This window comes from Telmatherina bonti (assembly GCF_933228915.1).
Source record: "Telmatherina bonti genome assembly, chromosome: 6".
In the NCBI taxonomy this organism is placed as follows: Eukaryota; Metazoa; Chordata; class Actinopteri; order Atheriniformes; family Telmatherinidae; genus Telmatherina; species Telmatherina bonti.
The window spans coordinates 22923322-22940999 of NC_136624.1; the positions used below are offsets into that span (position 1 = coordinate 22923322).

Below are 17678 nucleotides of genomic sequence, written 5' to 3' on the forward strand. Positions count from 1 at the left end.
ACATCTGCTAGTGGATAAAAAAAATGAATATATGTGGACAAAAATACCACTGCTATCATTTTAAAATAAGATTAATGTCCCTTCTAAATACTAATAATATATTTTTTAAAACATTGCTGCAGCAGAGCTCAGTTCATCATCAGAGACAGTACCATCCTACCAACCACCTGTATGACCTCCTGCCCTCTGACAGATGCTACAGGTCCATCAAATCCAGGGAAAACTCAGGAAAAGTCTTTTGCCAATTGCCATTACCATCTTGAATGCACACAAGCACCGGACCCCCATTGTGCAATTATTCATATGTGCAATAACGTACCCTCACTATGTATAGCATTTATATTAAAAAAACAGTATTGTATTTTGTTGCAAAAGTCACATTTTTATATCGATAACAGAGTGCTCTTTTATGTTTACACTGTGGGATTTTTCTCTCTTTACATACATACATACATACATACATACATACATACATACATATATATACACTGCTCAAAAAAATAAAGGGAACACTAAAGTAACACGTTGTAGATCTGAATGAATGAAATATTTTTATAAAATACTTTGTTCTTTCCATAGTTGAATGTGCTGACAACAAAATCAGACAAAAATTTTAATTTTAAATCAAAATGAGTTATACTCAAAATGAAAGTGGAAAAACACACTACAGGCTGATCCAACTTTGATGTAATGTCCTTTAAAAACGTCAAAATGAGGCTCAGTAGTGTGTGTGGTCTCCACGTGCCTGTATGGCCTCCCTACAACGCCTGGGCATGCTCCTGATGAGGTGTTGGATGTTCTCCTGAGGGATCTCCTCCCAGACCTGGACTAAAGCATCCGCCAACTCCTGGACAGTTTGTGGTGCAACTTGGCGTTGGTGGATGAAGCGAGACATGATGTCCCAGATGTGCTCAATTGGATTCAGGTCTGGGACCGGGCGGGCCAGTCCATAACATCAATGCCTTCGTGTTGCAGGAACTGCTGACACACTCCAGCCACATGAGGTCTAGCATTGTCTTGCATTAGGAGGAACCCAGGGCCAACCGCACCAGCATATGGTCTCACAACGGGTCTGAGGATCTCATCTCCGTAACTAATGGCAGTCAGGCTACCTCTGGTGAGCACATGGAGGGCTGTGTGACCCTCCACAGAAATGCCACCCCACATCATTACTGACCCACTGCCAAACCGGTCATGCTGGAGGATGTTGCAGGCAGCAGAACGTTCTTCATGGCGTCTCCAGACTCTGTCACGTCTGTCGCATGTGCTCAGTGTGAACCTGCTTTCACCTGTGAAGAGCACAGGGCACCAGTGGAGAATTTGCCAATCTTGGTGTTCTCTGGCAAATGCCAAACGTCCTGCATAGTGTTGGGCTGTAAGCACAACCCCCACCTGTGGACGTCAGGCCCTCATACCACCCTCATGGAGTCTGTTTCTGACTGTCTGAGCAGACACATGCACATTTGTGGCCTGCTGGAGCTCATTTTGCAGGGCTGTGGCAGTGCTCCTCCTGGTCCTCCTTGCACAAAGAAGGAGGTAGCGGTCCTGCTGCTGGGTTGTTGCCCTCCCACGGCCTCCTCCACGTCTCATGATGTACTGGCCTGTCTCCTAGTATCGCCTCCATGCTCTGGACACGATGCTGACAGACACAGCAAACCTTCTTGCCACAGCTCGCATTGAGGTGCCATCCTGGATGAGCTGCACTACCTGAGCCACTTGTGTGGGTTGTAGACTCTGTCTCATGCTACCACTAGAGTGAAAGCACCGCCAGCATTCAAAAGTGACAAAAACATCAGCCAGAAAGCAACGGAACTGAGAAGTGGTCTGTGGTCACCACCTGCAGAACCACTCCTTTATTGGGTGTGTCTTTCCAATTGCCTATAATTTCCACCTGTTGTCTATTCCATTTGCACAACAGCATGAGAAGCTGATTGTCAATCAGTGTTGCTTCCTAAGTGGACAGTTGCAGTGTGGTTGACTTGGAGTTACATTGTGTTGTTTAGGAGTTCCCTTTATTATGAGCAGTATTTATGTATATATATATATATATATATATATATATATATATATATATATATATATATATATATATATATATATATATATATAGTCAGTTCTTTTATGTTATTTTATGTCTTTGTTGTCACAGAATATTATTTAAACCACAGATCAACACCTCATTGTAACCTCTGCAATGTTGTAGTGCCTACAGCATGTCAGTACTTGTGCAATGACAATAAAGTTTCCCAATTTTAATTCCAATTCTAATTTTAATTTACCATTTTTTTCTTGTATTGTAATGCATTTTATGAAAGCCATCAGCTGTCAGCGCTAATAGCGGTGCTTGTATGAGCTACATGAAATACTGGAAAAACACATGTTGGCAGTTTGTTGGGTGGAGCTTTTTGTATGCTGTGTGAAGAGCTGTAAGAAGTTGGTGCAACATGGAGAATTGTGCAAAAGCTAAGCGAAGAATATGTCAGAATAACTAAGAAACTGTGGATCTTAGCCTGCAGCTGAACAAGCTGCAGAACCACCACCTGAAGAAAAGCCTCTTGCCAAGACACTTGCCAAGACAGGGAATCTTTCAATGTTTAACTTATTAAATTAAGCAAAGATTGCTCCACCTACAGACTGTCTGTATGTCCAATATTATTTGAGAATTAAAATAGATGAGAAATCTGTTTTGTGATTCAAAGGGAGCAAGCTGGATAAAATCTGATGGGTGCTTTTAAAATTTTACGTTTAAAAATGTTCTCCTTTTTGCAGACTACTTTTTTTCCCCCTGATTTTCTTTTATTCATTCAGTTTTAGAAGGAAAGTCAGTTTATTGATGTGATAATCCCACAACACACTGAGGGACATAGAGAGTACATGTTTTTACATTTACAAAATTGACTATTGGGAAAACTTTCAGACAATACATTTAGGACAACAATAAGACGTGAACAGTTCTCTTAAACTCAAGGCTTAGTTTGAACTCTAAAGTAAATAACAGAATATCACTGTGAGATCTTATACAGATATTTTATCAGTATAAATATAACATAATTTACACACTCAAAAAAAGAGGTACCAGCTTGTACCTAAAAAGGTACAAATGCTTGTTGCTGGGGGTGTACTCTTTTGAGAGACATTTCTGTACCCTTCAGTTCTGGTCTATTTTTATACCTTATCAAGTTCAACCTCACCTTTTCAAGTTATGTTTTTTATGTTAGAGCATTAGGCCTGGTCCATTCCACTTAGCAATATTATCTTATCTTTAATCTAGAAATAATCTTCAAAAACTCAAAATACTGACCAGCCATACACTTAGTTTGCAGCATCTGACCTTCATTGTCTGGTGTAGTAAATGACTGTTAAGTAGTACTACTGTCATCACTCAACTCTGCTCTAGTTTATAACATTACAGCCATTAACATTACATTTTTCAATGCTGCAGGTACCCTTGTGGTCAAAATGGTACAAATTTGTACTTTATGTCACTTTGAACCCTTTTTCGTACTCTGAAGATGTGCTTCTGGTCTCTTAAAGACCAGTATTGTACTTTTGGGAGAACATTTCTTTAAAATGTACCTATAGGTACAGAAATGTCCTTATCTTGTACCTCTATTTTTGAGAGTGTAAGAACCCTAAGAATTGTGATGGAAGTGGAATGTTTTCTTATTCTATTTGTAATAAATAATGCGTAATAAAACCTGGAAAAATAGAAAATGGAAATCTGAGACATAACCTACAAAATATTTGACAGAATTATAAATGAATTATTTGCCCCCCCCTTCTTGTTGTTCCTCTTCTTGTTGTTTTTCTTCTTGTTCTGTCAGGTTCTTGGATGTGTGAGATGTTCACGGCTGGTTGCGCATCTCAGAGAAGCCCAGCCTTCAGATGAGCTGTGCCTCCAGCCGGACTGCAGTCTCTGCGCCGCCACTGGAGCCTTTATTCTGTTTGAATGAGAGAGAAAAAAACGCGTCCGCTTTTTCTGAAAGGCTGTCACATGGGGCCGAGGAGGAAAACAATCGCTTCCTGAAATGATAATCGCCATTAGCTAAATGTATTGCTGTCTCCTCCACCTCTCTCTACCGTAACGCGTCGCGTTTCATTTTCCGGATCTTTTGGCTCGGGTTCGGTGCCGATGATGATCAGTAAAGTTAAAAACGCGATGTCCAACCTGGTAGGAGGGATGATGCCGCACGGACATCATCACCACCACAACCATCACTCAGGTGGCGGCCAGAACTGCGGACAGGAGAGCTTGCCGCCGCGTTTCCCCTACGGCCGGCCGGATTTCTTGGACCTCACCCCGGAGCTCCTGCAGTACTCCACGGAGCACGCATCACGGCCGGTGCTCACGTTAAAGAGAGACAGCAGGCTTCCCTGGAGGACGGGATACGCAGAGTGAGTGGGTTAAAGCATTCAGAGACCTATCAGCCATTGTGTACGGGAAATATTTGCTGTGTGAAAATGTTGGCAAAGGCCTCGTAAGTGTTGCTGTTGCGGCAGCTCAGATGCACTGCAGCAGCCAGACTGATGGCCAGCCTGGCCTTCCGCTGTTGCACCGCTGTGCCTCGGTACCGAGCTGCTGCTGGGTGCGCTTGCAGCAGCATGTGTGTGTCTCTGCATGTGTGTGTGTGTGTGTGTGTATGGCCAGTAATAAGACAATGCAGCTTTGATGGTGAAACTGTGACATATACACTTCTTTCCCCAGGTTCGGTTCTGAATGTCTTGTCTGAAAACGTAAGAACAGAGAAAGTGAAAGCAGGAAATGTGTACTCTTTTTTAAAAAAAAAAAAAAAACAGTCTGCTGAAGGTACATGTGTGCCACCATCAGCAGCACACAGATAAAACAGTGGAGCTCCTTTTCATTCACTCACTCTTTTGTCCAGACTATGCTGTTGGGGTAATATCCACTGTGGAAAAACACTTTCAGACATTCTACTTACCCCAGTAATGGAGAGGGTTCTAATGGACCGAAAAGCTTCTATCTACCAGTACAGGGACTGTTCTACCCCTCCCTGTCCCACTGTGGAACAATTTGGAAAAATGCTGACTCACACAGATAGTCTCCAGGGGGAAAGGGGTGAGTTGGGTGACATCTCAGAGGCAAATTTCAGCTGATGCGAAGTGCAAAATCTGAGATATTTCTGTGAGGATTTGCAGCATCGTCATCTGCATTCTGCAGCACTTTGATGTAAGTCATTACAGAAACTTGTAATCACAGCATTACCGGTGCTGTTTACAACATGGCATGATCAGTTGATCTGCTCACACACTGGCTGTTAAGGCTCTTATAGAGTCAGTGTAAAAATCCCCAAAAAAAGCTACCACTGTGTTTGTTAATATGTTACAGGGCAAGCAGACAAATCCCTGCTGCAGTCTCAGATAAATTGTACTAAAATGTCAGAAAATGACACCAGAAGTAAAACTGCTGTGAGATGTGTTTTTTTTTTTCACATGATAAAGTCCAGTTAACTGGGATGTGGCTGGAAAAAAAAACTAGTATAGCTTTACTACTAAATGTAAATGTCACATTGGTCCATTTTTCCTAAAATCACTGTCAAACCAGTGCAATATGGTACAACAGCATCTTTCAGCCTAGTCTCTTTCATCTAGTGTTGTTTACCCCCTTATGTTGTAATGAGTAGGAATAATGATGTTCAGACAGTGTAGATGGATGCTGTCCAATTGGAAGCCACCCTGTTGGCCCAGATTCAAACTTTGTGCAACTTCTCTGCTTTGAGAGCTTAATTAACGTCACTCTGGAGGTAACGTGGGCTCAGTGGTGTATTTTTTCTTTCATGGAATAGCCAAATATCCACCAGATATTTAGTACATTTTAATGTGGACAGGTCTTGTTAGTGTTGCACGCAAAGATGCACACTACTATACATTTTCTCTGCACTTAAACAGGCACATTGGTACACTGCATTTTCATCTCACTGTGCTGCTGTCACATGTGTTTCCACAACAAGATAAGAAGGAAGCAAAAAGTAAAACAAAAAAAGAAAGAAAATAATATTACTTTGAGCTACCAGGATAATAATATAAATGTACCACACACATGCATGTAAGACTTCACACTTTATTTACCGATATTTTGTAATATTGGAGGGTTACTGGGTGACTTCAGCCGTGAAAGTACTGAATATACTAAAAATATAGAGACAATCAGTTTTGTCACTCATGTGACTTCATGAAAATACTTTTAAACATTTGCAGTTATTCATTAATTTGCACTAAGTAGATGCATGAGCAATTAAACACTTCATTACATCTTTTTTTTTTTTTTTTTTTTTTTTTTTTTTTAACAAAAATGAACACCATGATTTGACTTGGAATGGCTTAATGAAAAGTAGAGAAGAATCAAAGTGGACACAAATTAACTTTAGATAACAGACTGATTTATTTTTTTAAGATGAAATCCTTAAAAATATTCTGAAGTTTTTTTTTCTTTTGTTCATATCATCGTAAGGTAACCTTCACACCAGACAAACAGGTTGAGAATAAGTATAAGTTGAAGCTCGATTATGTCATTGTTCACTTTTTTTTATTTGACCCAACCCCCTCTAATTATGATGAATAATAATCTTCAGTTTGCACAGACTGAACATCATCTAACAATAGTCAGTGCATTCTGTTTAAACAGTATACAAGTCACTGGAGCATCTGTCTCTAAACCGGGTTTCATTTCTTCGTGCACCAAACAGCTTCCTCTCCCTGAAAAGGAATTCAGAGTATGACAAGTCTAAGTCTTTAATGTTCCTCATGAAGACTTTACTGTGAGACTGCGGAAGATTTTATGTAACTGCAGGCCTGCGGTGTTTGCCAATCTGCCAACTTCCACCTGAGGTAGCTTCAGTCAGCAGAAAAAGCTGCAAAGATTAGTCTTTTTTTCACGTTCCGAAAAACCCAAAGCAAAAGAGCTGGGACAGGGCCAAAGTTTTCTGTTTGAACTCTAGTTTTCCCAAGTGTCTATTCATCAGCTGAGGAACATGCAACGTTGTGAAACGTTGTGTACAGAAATAATTTCATCAGATTTATGACGCTAAAAAAAATTACCAGCAGCCGCAACAAGAAAGTTCACTGGTATTCTCAACTTCCTCTTTTGAACTTTCCTTATAAACACAGTTTCACGCAACAAGACCAGTTTGGTTTTCAGTCACAGGTTGAGGAAACATATGACTGAAAAACAGCTATGTCAGAGTTAAGTACTGTTGTATTGTGATCCTTTAGTATGGACTCCTCCCACGTAGCAAACAGGAATGCACAATTATAGCTCATTGGGCTCATGTGACTGCTTACAAAACAGAATAAATGCTGATTCTTTCTCTGGGAGTGTAGGTGTTCATTACGCTGGAGAAAAAGAGAACGGTCACCACTAAACATTTGGAAAATTGTTTGCTAAACAGATCCATTTGATAAATGCAAATAAAAAGCAGATACCCTGTATTTAGGCAGCTTCAGGACAATTTTCTGCCTAATTGCGTAATCCTGGTAAAAACTGGCTAAACTGTTGGATAAGCTAGAATGGCGTTATAGAGAAGCAAGCAACATGCAGGCCAGAGACTTGTGGATTTGCCGTGATCGTTTTGCAGTCTTGGGTCGACAACTTGAACAAGTCCTGCAGATGGCAATCAGGTGACCTGAAGTTCTAATGCAGACGGCACATCTCAGGACACTGTCCACTGCTTTTGACTGATTAGACAGAAAAAAGGACTTTTTATTATCCAGTCTTGAGCAGCCATAGCAGTTTAAACCCCTTCGTTTTTTTGTAATGACTGTAATCCTCTGAATTATTTGTTTAGTATTTATACTTAACACTTCTCACATCTTTGGTGATCACAATTGATTTTGTCCTCTTTGACCTGTCTGTATTATATTTTTTAGTCTCAAAGCCTTTACATTTTCTTGACGTGATCCTAGCAGTCTGCATGGCACTCTGGTGGTTTGCACAGAAAGAAACTCACTGGTATGAGCCTCTGCTGAGGAGGGGTTCAGACAGTGGGCTTTCTGTGTGGAGTTTGCATCTTCTCTCTGTGTATGTGTGGGTTCTCTCTCTACATGCATGTCTATTGGTTTCTCCAAACTCTTTTTTGGAGTGAGTTTGAGTAATTTTTTTTATTTCTCTTTGTCGTTCTCTTTCTTTTTGCCATGTGAAAGACTGGTGACATGTTTAAGGTGTATTTAGCTCTTGCCTACTCCAGCACCCAACCACCCTGGTATAGAAAGTGGATATTGATGCCAGACATAGCAGATAAATGTTTTAATCCCTTTCTGGGGAAATATTAACAACTTGAATTAGTGGAACAGCCCTATACGTGTTGTGTTGTTATCCCGTTAATGTGACACTTTAATTAAAACACAGAATGCTACTTAACGTATCACCAGGAGCTCCAGAACTGCAGCTTCTACAAGTCAGCGTGAACATGCCTGTATTTTTCTCTTGTTACCAACATACTACAACACCACCACACTCATCTTTTACATATTTGCATCTTGGATGTAATCCTTCTCACAGACACCCTTTAGCATTCCCATCTCTATAGTCTAAAAATACATCATGAGGTTATTTCAACTTTCCGAAGTCAAAGCCAAAGCAGTAGTTTTTGATATTTTTATATTAGCATAGAATTAAACAGCAGTCAATCATGATGTTCTGTTCAAATATAATATCTTCCATTTTATCTAAGCTAAAGAGTAGGATATTTCCCCTCTGGATCTGTTGGAAACAGAGATGTGAGGAGAGCAAATATTGGACTTGAATTGATTAACAGGTCAGAAACACGACTCTAAATGATGTGTAATTAGGCAGCTGTATGCCGACAGTAAGGTGATGCCATGCAAGTTTAGTGTTTGCACACAAGTGGCCAAAATCAAGTAGCAGTGGCAGCAGTGCCCAAGTCCAGTCCTGGAGATCTACTTACATTTGATTCAGATGTGTTGGAGAAGGGATGCATCCAAAAGTTGCAGGATAGGAGATCTCAAGGACCGGACTTGGGCACCCCTAAACAATGGAGTAAAATTACAGCACACATTTAAAATGTTTAGTTGTTTGAATTATTTTTAAATGCTTAAACTGTTTAATATTTTGCATCTTGATACGGCTTGAAGATGCAAACAGATGAATATTCTTGTATGACCAAAGAGTGTTTAAATGTGAGCTTTTCAAATATACTTGCAGACCTCAACATGTATTTGTGTTATTACAAACATTGTCCTTAGTAGCCTCCTGCAGTTTTTGTCATTACACTGAATGGTGCAACACACACCAGAGTGGTGCTTGTGCATGAAACAGTGCATTACTCTGAAGCCATTATCCTCCACAGTCATAAAAACACTTAATCCCTTCTGCAACTTCCCTCTGGGACATGACTACATCGTGCCCTACATTTTTACCTCACTGTGTGCTCCTCACTCTATTTTTCTTGCTGCTATTGAGTTTTTCTGTGGTCAGTGCAAACATTATACACCATCAGACTCCTGCCTCACTTTTCTTTTTTTGTGTCTGATTACATCAGGGTGATCAATGCAGGGAAAAGCATGCTGAATGAGGACCAGGCCTCCTGTGAGAAGCTGTTTGTGAAGAAGCCGAGTGGAAAGCACCGAAACTCAACTTTGTTAGAAGACAACGGGGTGAGCCAAGAGCAAGCTTTAGATTGAAAAACAGGGATAAAATGTCAAAAGCTGGCAGTAAATAATCACTCAGTGTTTTTGAATTTGCTGTCAGTACAAGTAAAGCTTTGAATGCATCTGACAGGAATGCCTCTTAGGGGTACTTTGGTATCTGACACTTGGGGTGAGAAGCTTTAGATCTCAAGCAGTTTGATGCAGATCCATGGGGTAACGCTTGATTCAGAAAGCAGAAGTCGACTTGAACGCAAAGTAACATCTACAGAAGTTTATTTAGTTTTAAGTTTCCAGTAACTACCAACTCTGACAGCGAGCTGATTCCTTGACTCTTCTACTGAGTCTCATGAGATTTGCCAAACTGGCGAAATGTATTTAAAGATGGATTCTTTAGGGTGTGTTTCAGTTCTTAATCTTAAATAATAACTGTGATTTTCATGTGTATGTGTTTAGTTCTACCACAACTAGCTGACACCCATCACTGGTGTCTCCATGTTTGTTACTGTTGGATTCACCTTGATATTTGCAAAATCTCTCCAGTCTGACTTTTTTTTGTGTGAAATATCTGAGCTACGTTCCTCTCTGTTCATTATCTGATGCTGGAATTATTTTTTTTTAAAAAAAACATTCCCACATATTTCACATACCATATTTTACTCCTACAGACATTTTCCTTTGTTTTTTATGTTATTTGACTTTTGATGTAGTTTGGTTTTTTTTTTCTCGATAGAAATATTTATGACATAATATATTGTAATATTTGAATAATAGAAATACTCTAAAAATTGACTAGTGTCATTTTCTTGTCCTTTATGTGACTGAAGTAAACCTAGTAATGATCTGTTTGCGTTTATATGAAGTTTGATATGTTTGTTGATTCCTCAGTGTGTTAGGCGACTCTCCTAATGTCCACCGAAGTGGAAAATTTGCACATATACCATCCTCACTGATGAATTTACTCGAAGACAGTCTTTAACAGAGTGTCATGATGCATCAAAGGGTTGAAATAGCTGAGATCTTAAAGGACTGCTTCACAGTTTCCTTAGCTCTAATGACCATTTGCCATATTTCAGATTGTTTTGCATTATAGCCTGCAACTTAAGATATTTTGTTAAAATGAACAACCTGTCCTGCTCAAACCTGCATACACAGTAAGCAGCTTGTTCATTTATATGATGGAGCCAATAAATCACCAAGAACCACCATACTGGCTGCAAATTAGAATCACTGTCAGACAGCTTCTTCGCAAAAACCCAATAAATTTCATAATGATATTACAGACAGTACTGTCTCATGCAGTCCTTTTTAATGTTCATGTACTATTTTCCAACTAGCATATCTGTGTAGGTCTCACACCTCCGAAAAGACAAAAGGCACACACACAAACACACAGACACATAGCTTCCATTTGGTGTAAATGAATGACATCATCCTTGCTGTACCCTCCCCCCACCTGAGTGTAGCATCAGTGGGGAAGCAGATGTCTTGTGCCTGGTTATTTATTAGTCAGCCAGACTAACTTGGCTTATGAATATGCCTGCAAACACAAAGAGGACATCACCTTCCCTTTGCATGCTGCAGTTTATTAAAGCTGTAAAATCCCAGTGCCGATTTTCCTTTGTTCTCTAATTCCCTCGTGCAGATCCCATGTAGACATCACAGACCACCCTAAGTCACTGTTTCATGTAAACCAGTGCCCTTAGTAATACATTCCCCTGAATCATTTTTAATTTTACACATTACAATTTTTCATCAGGAAAATTTGTCGTTTACATTTTCTGTTTTTGATTTCTGTCTAAGGATGGCACAGGAATCCCAATCCACTTCTGGGGGGTGTTTGATGGACATGCAGGTTCTGGCGCTGCCATCATGGCTTCCAAGCTTCTTCACCGCCTCATCAGAGACCGTCTTGGGGAAATCTGTCACCTCCTAGAGAACCCCAACAGCGCACCTCCCATCTGTTTGGCCAAAAACGGCAGCCCGTACCAGGCGGATGCGAAAAAAGGAGCCACACAGGAACCAGAAGATCCCGATGCTGTTTGCGACTCCTCAGTGCGCTTTTACATGGAAAAGGTTGTCAGTTTGGAGAGCCTGGTGATGGGAGTCATAGAGACCGCCTTCAAACAGATGGTAAGCAGATGATGACCCGTAACGTATATGGAAAACAAATAAAGCAGCACACGGACTACTGCGAACTGGACTGGGCGTTTTGTATCTCTGACAAGCTGCTGAAGAATTTGAGTTTATACCTAGAAATTACTTGTAATTTACTAATGTAGCTTTTATAAATGACATAAAATACCAAAAAATATAAATAAACAGTGGAAGTAATGAAGACTGACTTTCTTTCAACACTTTTTTAGTCACATCAACTTGACTTCATTTGTATGAATTGATCTCTAAATCCTGACGGAAATGCTAATCCCCAGATTTTGTTTCTGTTCATCAACATTTGCGTTTTTATTGTGAATATGCATGAAGAAAAAAAGCTATTAGTGACAACTGAGTAATAATAGTGAGATTTTGCAGCTTTTTGTTGCCCATTTGACATTTTCTTCCTCTTGATTTCAGGACGATCTTATTGAAAAGGAAAAAGCTTCATATGCCATTTCTGGTGGCTGTTGTGCCTTAGCTGCTATTCATTTAATGGGAAAACTTTATGTAGCCAACGCTGGAGACAGCAGGTGAGACGAATGGGATTCATCTGAATAACTTCAGGATGAAATTTCCATCCTGCAGCATCTTGTACATTTTTTTCTTACAGCATTTTATTTAACCAGTCCATCTCAGTCCTCCTGTTTCTCTTTGCAGGGCCATTATCATACGAAATAATGAAGTCATTCCCATGACTAATGAATTCACGCCTGAGTCTGAGAGACAGCGGTTACAGTATCTGGTAGCGTCCTCCTTTTTTTCCTGTCTTTCATGTTACGCATGCATTAATGTTTTACCACCCCAGTTGCTTCCTGTAAGTGCAGAACTGGCTGTTAAAGGAAAAGAGTAAATATAAGCCATCAAACATTACCCTCGATTTCACTCTGCAATAAAATAATGTTCACTGGTTGCCTGTTTCAGCAGCTGTGTTGAGTCATAGTGTGAGCAAGGTGGTGTTTGCTGCTAAAACAGGGAGCTGTTATTTGCACTGAAGACCTTCTGTCACACATGCAATCATGTTGCCTGTTGGAAGAAAAAAAAACACTCAGTCGTGACAAGTAAATCTTTTCATTCTCTGGTCTGAGGCAATTTATTTAATTTTGTGTGATACTGCAGGGCTTCCTGAGGCCAGAACTCCTGGGTAATGAGTTCACACACATTGAGTTCCCTCGCAGGATCCAGCACAGCGAGTTGGGCAAAAAGATGCTCTACAGAGACCACACCATGACTGGCTGGTAAAACTGGATATTCTTGTTAATCACATTTCCAGCAGTTAATCACTGCACAGCTCTTGAATGCATACTGTAATTCTCTTGCTTCTTGTTTCCTCATCAGTAAAAAAAAAATCAAATTGGAAAGTATTTTCAATATTTCTCCGTTGCCAGAAGTAACTTTTTATATGAATAAGGAGTTTATTAATAATAGTATTTGCTTTTATGGCTTACGTATTGACACTGTGCCTTTCCTGTCTCGGTTCAGGGCTTATAAGACAATCGTAGAGGATGATTTGAAATTCCCTCTAATATACGGAGAAGGAAAAAAGGTAAGAATCACTGGGGAAAATGAAATTTTTTTTTAACATATCACAGCCTATTTGTGTTTAGTTTTTTCACTCTGTAAGCAGATCATCTGAATAATTTTCATTTCTAATTTCTGAAGAGGTCTCATCTTTTCAGGATATTTGCAGGGTCAAAACTGAGACCTCCTTAGTGCTTTCATTATTGTCTGAAAGAATGCGGTCTTTACTTTATAATCTCACATAAGTGGATTTTCTAGGAACTGAATTAAATCCTGAAAAAGCCCAAAACACAACGCAAATTACATTGTTTTGGGTGATTGTCTGAGCTATGCATGTGGTTCCTTTTGTGAATGTGTGTTGTTGTGTCTAGGCGCGCGTCATGGCAACTATCGGAGTGACCCGTGGGTTGGGAGATCATGACCTGAAGGTTTACAACTCCAACATTTACATCAAGCCTTTCCTCTCATGTGTCCCTGAGGTGAGTATGAGGAGTCAGAAGCAGTGCTGGTTGAAAGTGCCGCCTTAAGGACGAGTTGCCTCATTCTTGCAGCTTTATTACATTTAGGAAACATTCAGGCTTTGAGCTTCACTTAGTTCTGTCGTATTATTTTATGCTGCTTGAAGCTTGGTTCAGAATTAAAAAAAATTTTTAATTAGGTTCTTTTCCCTTTTTGCCATTAAGTATGGAATCCCTCTGCTGAAGAAACAAAAAGAAGAAAAACAAATCATGTGCTGCAGGGTATTGCAAACCTTAAGAACATCACTTAGTGTCACATTAGAGCAGCAGCAGCAACAAAATAAAGAAATAAACTGACCAACAAACCATTCATGGATCCTAATTCAGAGCCCTTCAGCAGCATGAAGCTTGAACGCCGCCCACCTCTAAAAATCCTAACTGTTGTTGACTCTGGTCTCATCGTTCTTTGTAGGAGAGTAATTAATCAAAGAACAAAGTCAGAAGCTTCTCAGAGGGACTGGCAGACGTATCAGGCCAAGCTTTTACAAGAAAAAAGTCAAAAACACACAGAGAGCATGAGAGGCTGCTGTTACACTTCCACATCTTCACAAAGCTGGTTTCTGTGCTACTTTAGTCATCAGTGTCACATGTTCGCTTCTTCGTGTTTATGTAGAGGGTTCATCTCAACATAAAGATCCATGAATGCTGGGCCACAAGGTTTTCTCATAATTCACAGTAACAATGTGATTAATCATTTTCACTTCACCTGTTGGGATTTATGTGTATGTGTTACTTTGTTGATTTTATGTAAGATGTAGCCACCCATGATTATGGTCTTGGTATTTGCAATGTAGGTGCTTCATTTCTCCCAAGTACTGGGAACGCTTGGCTATGATAATTAGGAAGAATGTCACTTTTTCCATCACATACATTGTTTAGGTTTTGCTTCCATTTTTTTTTTTTTTAAACAAAATATTGCCATGATTTTCAGTCAGCACAGCCGTTTATCTGCCTCACTTTTGATAACTTTCTAAATCTCTTTGTGACTCATATACTCATATAAGGGTGGCACTACATCAGTGGTCAACCCTTAATATTACACAAATTTATCATACTGTACAAATAACAGTGCAATTTTCTGTACTGTTATTTTGTGTGCCCTCTAAAATATCTGTGTAAAGCCAACTTTATTATATAACCTTAAAGTAAAAATGCTAAACATTCACCAACCCATTATTTTGAGTATGAGTGATGATTGTAAGCTCCCCTTCTGCGATGTACATTGTCTGCATAAAGTTTAATGATCTTGATTTTGAATTTAGTTCATTATATTTTTAACTATGTAAATGGATTAATGTGCACAGCAATGCACATTTGCAGTCAGTTTTAACTCTTGTGATAAAAGATTATTTTATTTTTCATTATCTTGAGCTTTGTTACAGCACTTTTGGAGTTAAGTAGACTGTGTTCAACCTTACGTTTCATTTCCTGTTCAGCCACCCCTCAGCTCAGCGTTACAGGATCTGGGACATGTTTTCAGTTGCATGACCTTGTACCTTATCTGATCATAACATCCTTGTTAGTCGCTCAGATGTCGCTCAACTTTAGTGTTAAAAATGTGACTGAAATTTAGCAGTTTTACCACGTCAAACTGATGTAATGCACCTTGCATCATTCATCCTCCAGTGCTTAAATATTTAAGAAATGTTGACTGTATGATAACTATAGATGCATTACTAATATGTCTGTCAAACACAGGTAAAGGTTTATAACCTGGATGAAAATAAATATGGCCCAGATGATGTCTTGGTCATGGGCACAGATGGACTGTGGGACGTAACAACCGACAGGGAAGTGGCAGAGGCTGTGTCAGCCTACCTAACGGGCTGTGACCCTTCTGATCCAATGAGGTATTAGGTTTACTGAATTGTCATTTAATTTAGATCTTTTCTGTTCCTCTAACATCTGTCATGTGTGCTCATGTTCAGCAAATCACAGGCTGACCCCAGTGAAGGTTAATTGGTGGTGTGTTGCACCAAGTATGTCCGCAAGGGGGCGACAAACACACAGTTTACCACAAAACTCTGGATGTACTGCAGTGCAATTATTTATTGGGTAAACTGGATTTGGCATTTAATGAGATCATCAATATTACATTAAAGTGGATTTATATAAAAAAAAAATCTGAATATTTTACCACATAAATGTACAGTAAATCTCAGTAGTTGTAGCTTTTCAGTAAGTTTTTATCACTGCACTTTCAGTAATGAACTAGATAATCTAACAATAGCTAAAGCTAACACATAAAAATAAGGAATCTTGTGTTGTTTGATTTCTTCTCCCCTTTAATAAAACCAGTTGTTGTCTATTACATATTTGGAAAGCTGGTTTAGCCACATTTATATTGAGGAATAAATTGTATGGATTGTGTTCCTGTGGAAGGAGCGACACAATTAATCGTGAAGTGTCTCTCAGAAACTGTGCCACGATCACTGCAATATTCTCCTGTTGATATTCATGCTTGTTTTGCATTGTTTGGGGGATTAAATCTTTTTTTTTTTTTTTTTTTTTTTACAATAATCAAGAAAGATCCACAGGGCCATATGCAGCCCCAACAGCCTTCTCCTCGGCTGGTCACATTTTGCTGTGTGATGGCATCTCAGCCAGTGTGGTTGTGTTGTCATTCTAGCTTCTACAGCACAACAAAGCTAATTCCACAAGTGTTCAGTTGGGTTGATGTCTGGATTCACAACAGGTCGATTATCCTCTCCACTCTCAAATCTGGAGCTAATCTGTGATAATATTAACTGTGTGTGAAAGATCTTTATCATCCTTGAGGATGGAATTGGATCCTAGAGTCTGGAGATATGAGGTGGCACTGGCTATATATTAGGGGGCAATCAGGTACCAGTCATATATCTAGGACCAACACACACACTCCTGGCAACACTTGAACCACAGAACACGAGTGGCTACAAGCAGGCAGTGGATTTTGCATATTTCTGAAGAGCGCTGTTGACACTTTTAGTTCTGTTGCTCATAATAAAGAAGCTCAATCTGCCCAAGTTACACTGCTGAAAAGGAGACTAATCGGGCTTTTATATAATATACAATACAAATGCAACCAGAATTCTTAAAGGGAAGAAAAAACTGACCAAATACAAAAATCTCTTTTTTTTTAATAAAGTTTAAAGTCATGCATATTTTGAAGTGATCATAATGTCTTCGGTAAATGGGTTGAGAGCTTTTTCGAATTCAGATAGCAAGAGCATAATTATTAATTATAAAATACACATTAAATTCAACAATGGGTTCAAGAACAACATTTAGGTACTTTTAAAGCACATCATGTGGTTAAGTCTGTGCCTTATCTGCCTATTTTGTTCTATTTCATACAGAAATGTTCTTTTTTTTTGTGAGTTTAAACTTTTTTTTTTCAAATACTTTAGTCATAATACATTAACATCATGAGATAACTAAATACACCTCTGATAAGCCATTGTCCGCTGAATATATGACCTCTACCTTCGCAGAGCTAATAAATATTTATGTTTATTTTCAAGAATTTAGCAAATAAACAGTGCTACAATACCATAAAAGCAACATTTTCCTTAGAGTTCTGCCTTGGCTTCATGTAATAACTTTTAGTATTGTTTTGTGGATTTGTTAGATATCACTTATTTTTTCTTTAATGTTGTTGTCTAATGACTATTTGTAGATGTGCACCTTAGTATTGCAATGACCATTTATACTGTCTACTCACTGTCATGACATAGATATACTCTGGCGGCGCAGGACCTGCTGATGAGGTCACGAGGCGTGCTGAAAGAGCGTGGCTGGCGGCTACCCAATGATAGACTGGGCTCCGGCGATGACATCACCGTGTTTGTCGTTCCACTGGCAGGACACGACTTAGAGACTTGA

The 17678-nt window shown here is 39.3% G+C and overlaps 1 protein-coding gene across 1 annotated transcript; it reads left to right on the forward strand.

Annotated features, from left to right (window-relative positions):
• Window positions 1-4132: 4132 nt before the first annotated feature.
• ppm1j (protein phosphatase, Mg2+/Mn2+ dependent, 1J) lies at window positions 4133-17678 on the forward strand (the record flags this gene model as incomplete). The annotated part of the gene is made up of 10 exons (XM_079242801.1): window positions 4133-4395; window positions 9516-9630; window positions 11425-11754; window positions 12196-12308; window positions 12436-12520; window positions 12895-13013; window positions 13258-13321; window positions 13668-13775; window positions 15513-15664; window positions 17531-17678. 10 exons carry the CDS (start codon window positions 4133-4135, stop codon window positions 17676-17678), a joined length of 1497 nt encoding a protein of 498 aa, XP_079098927.1.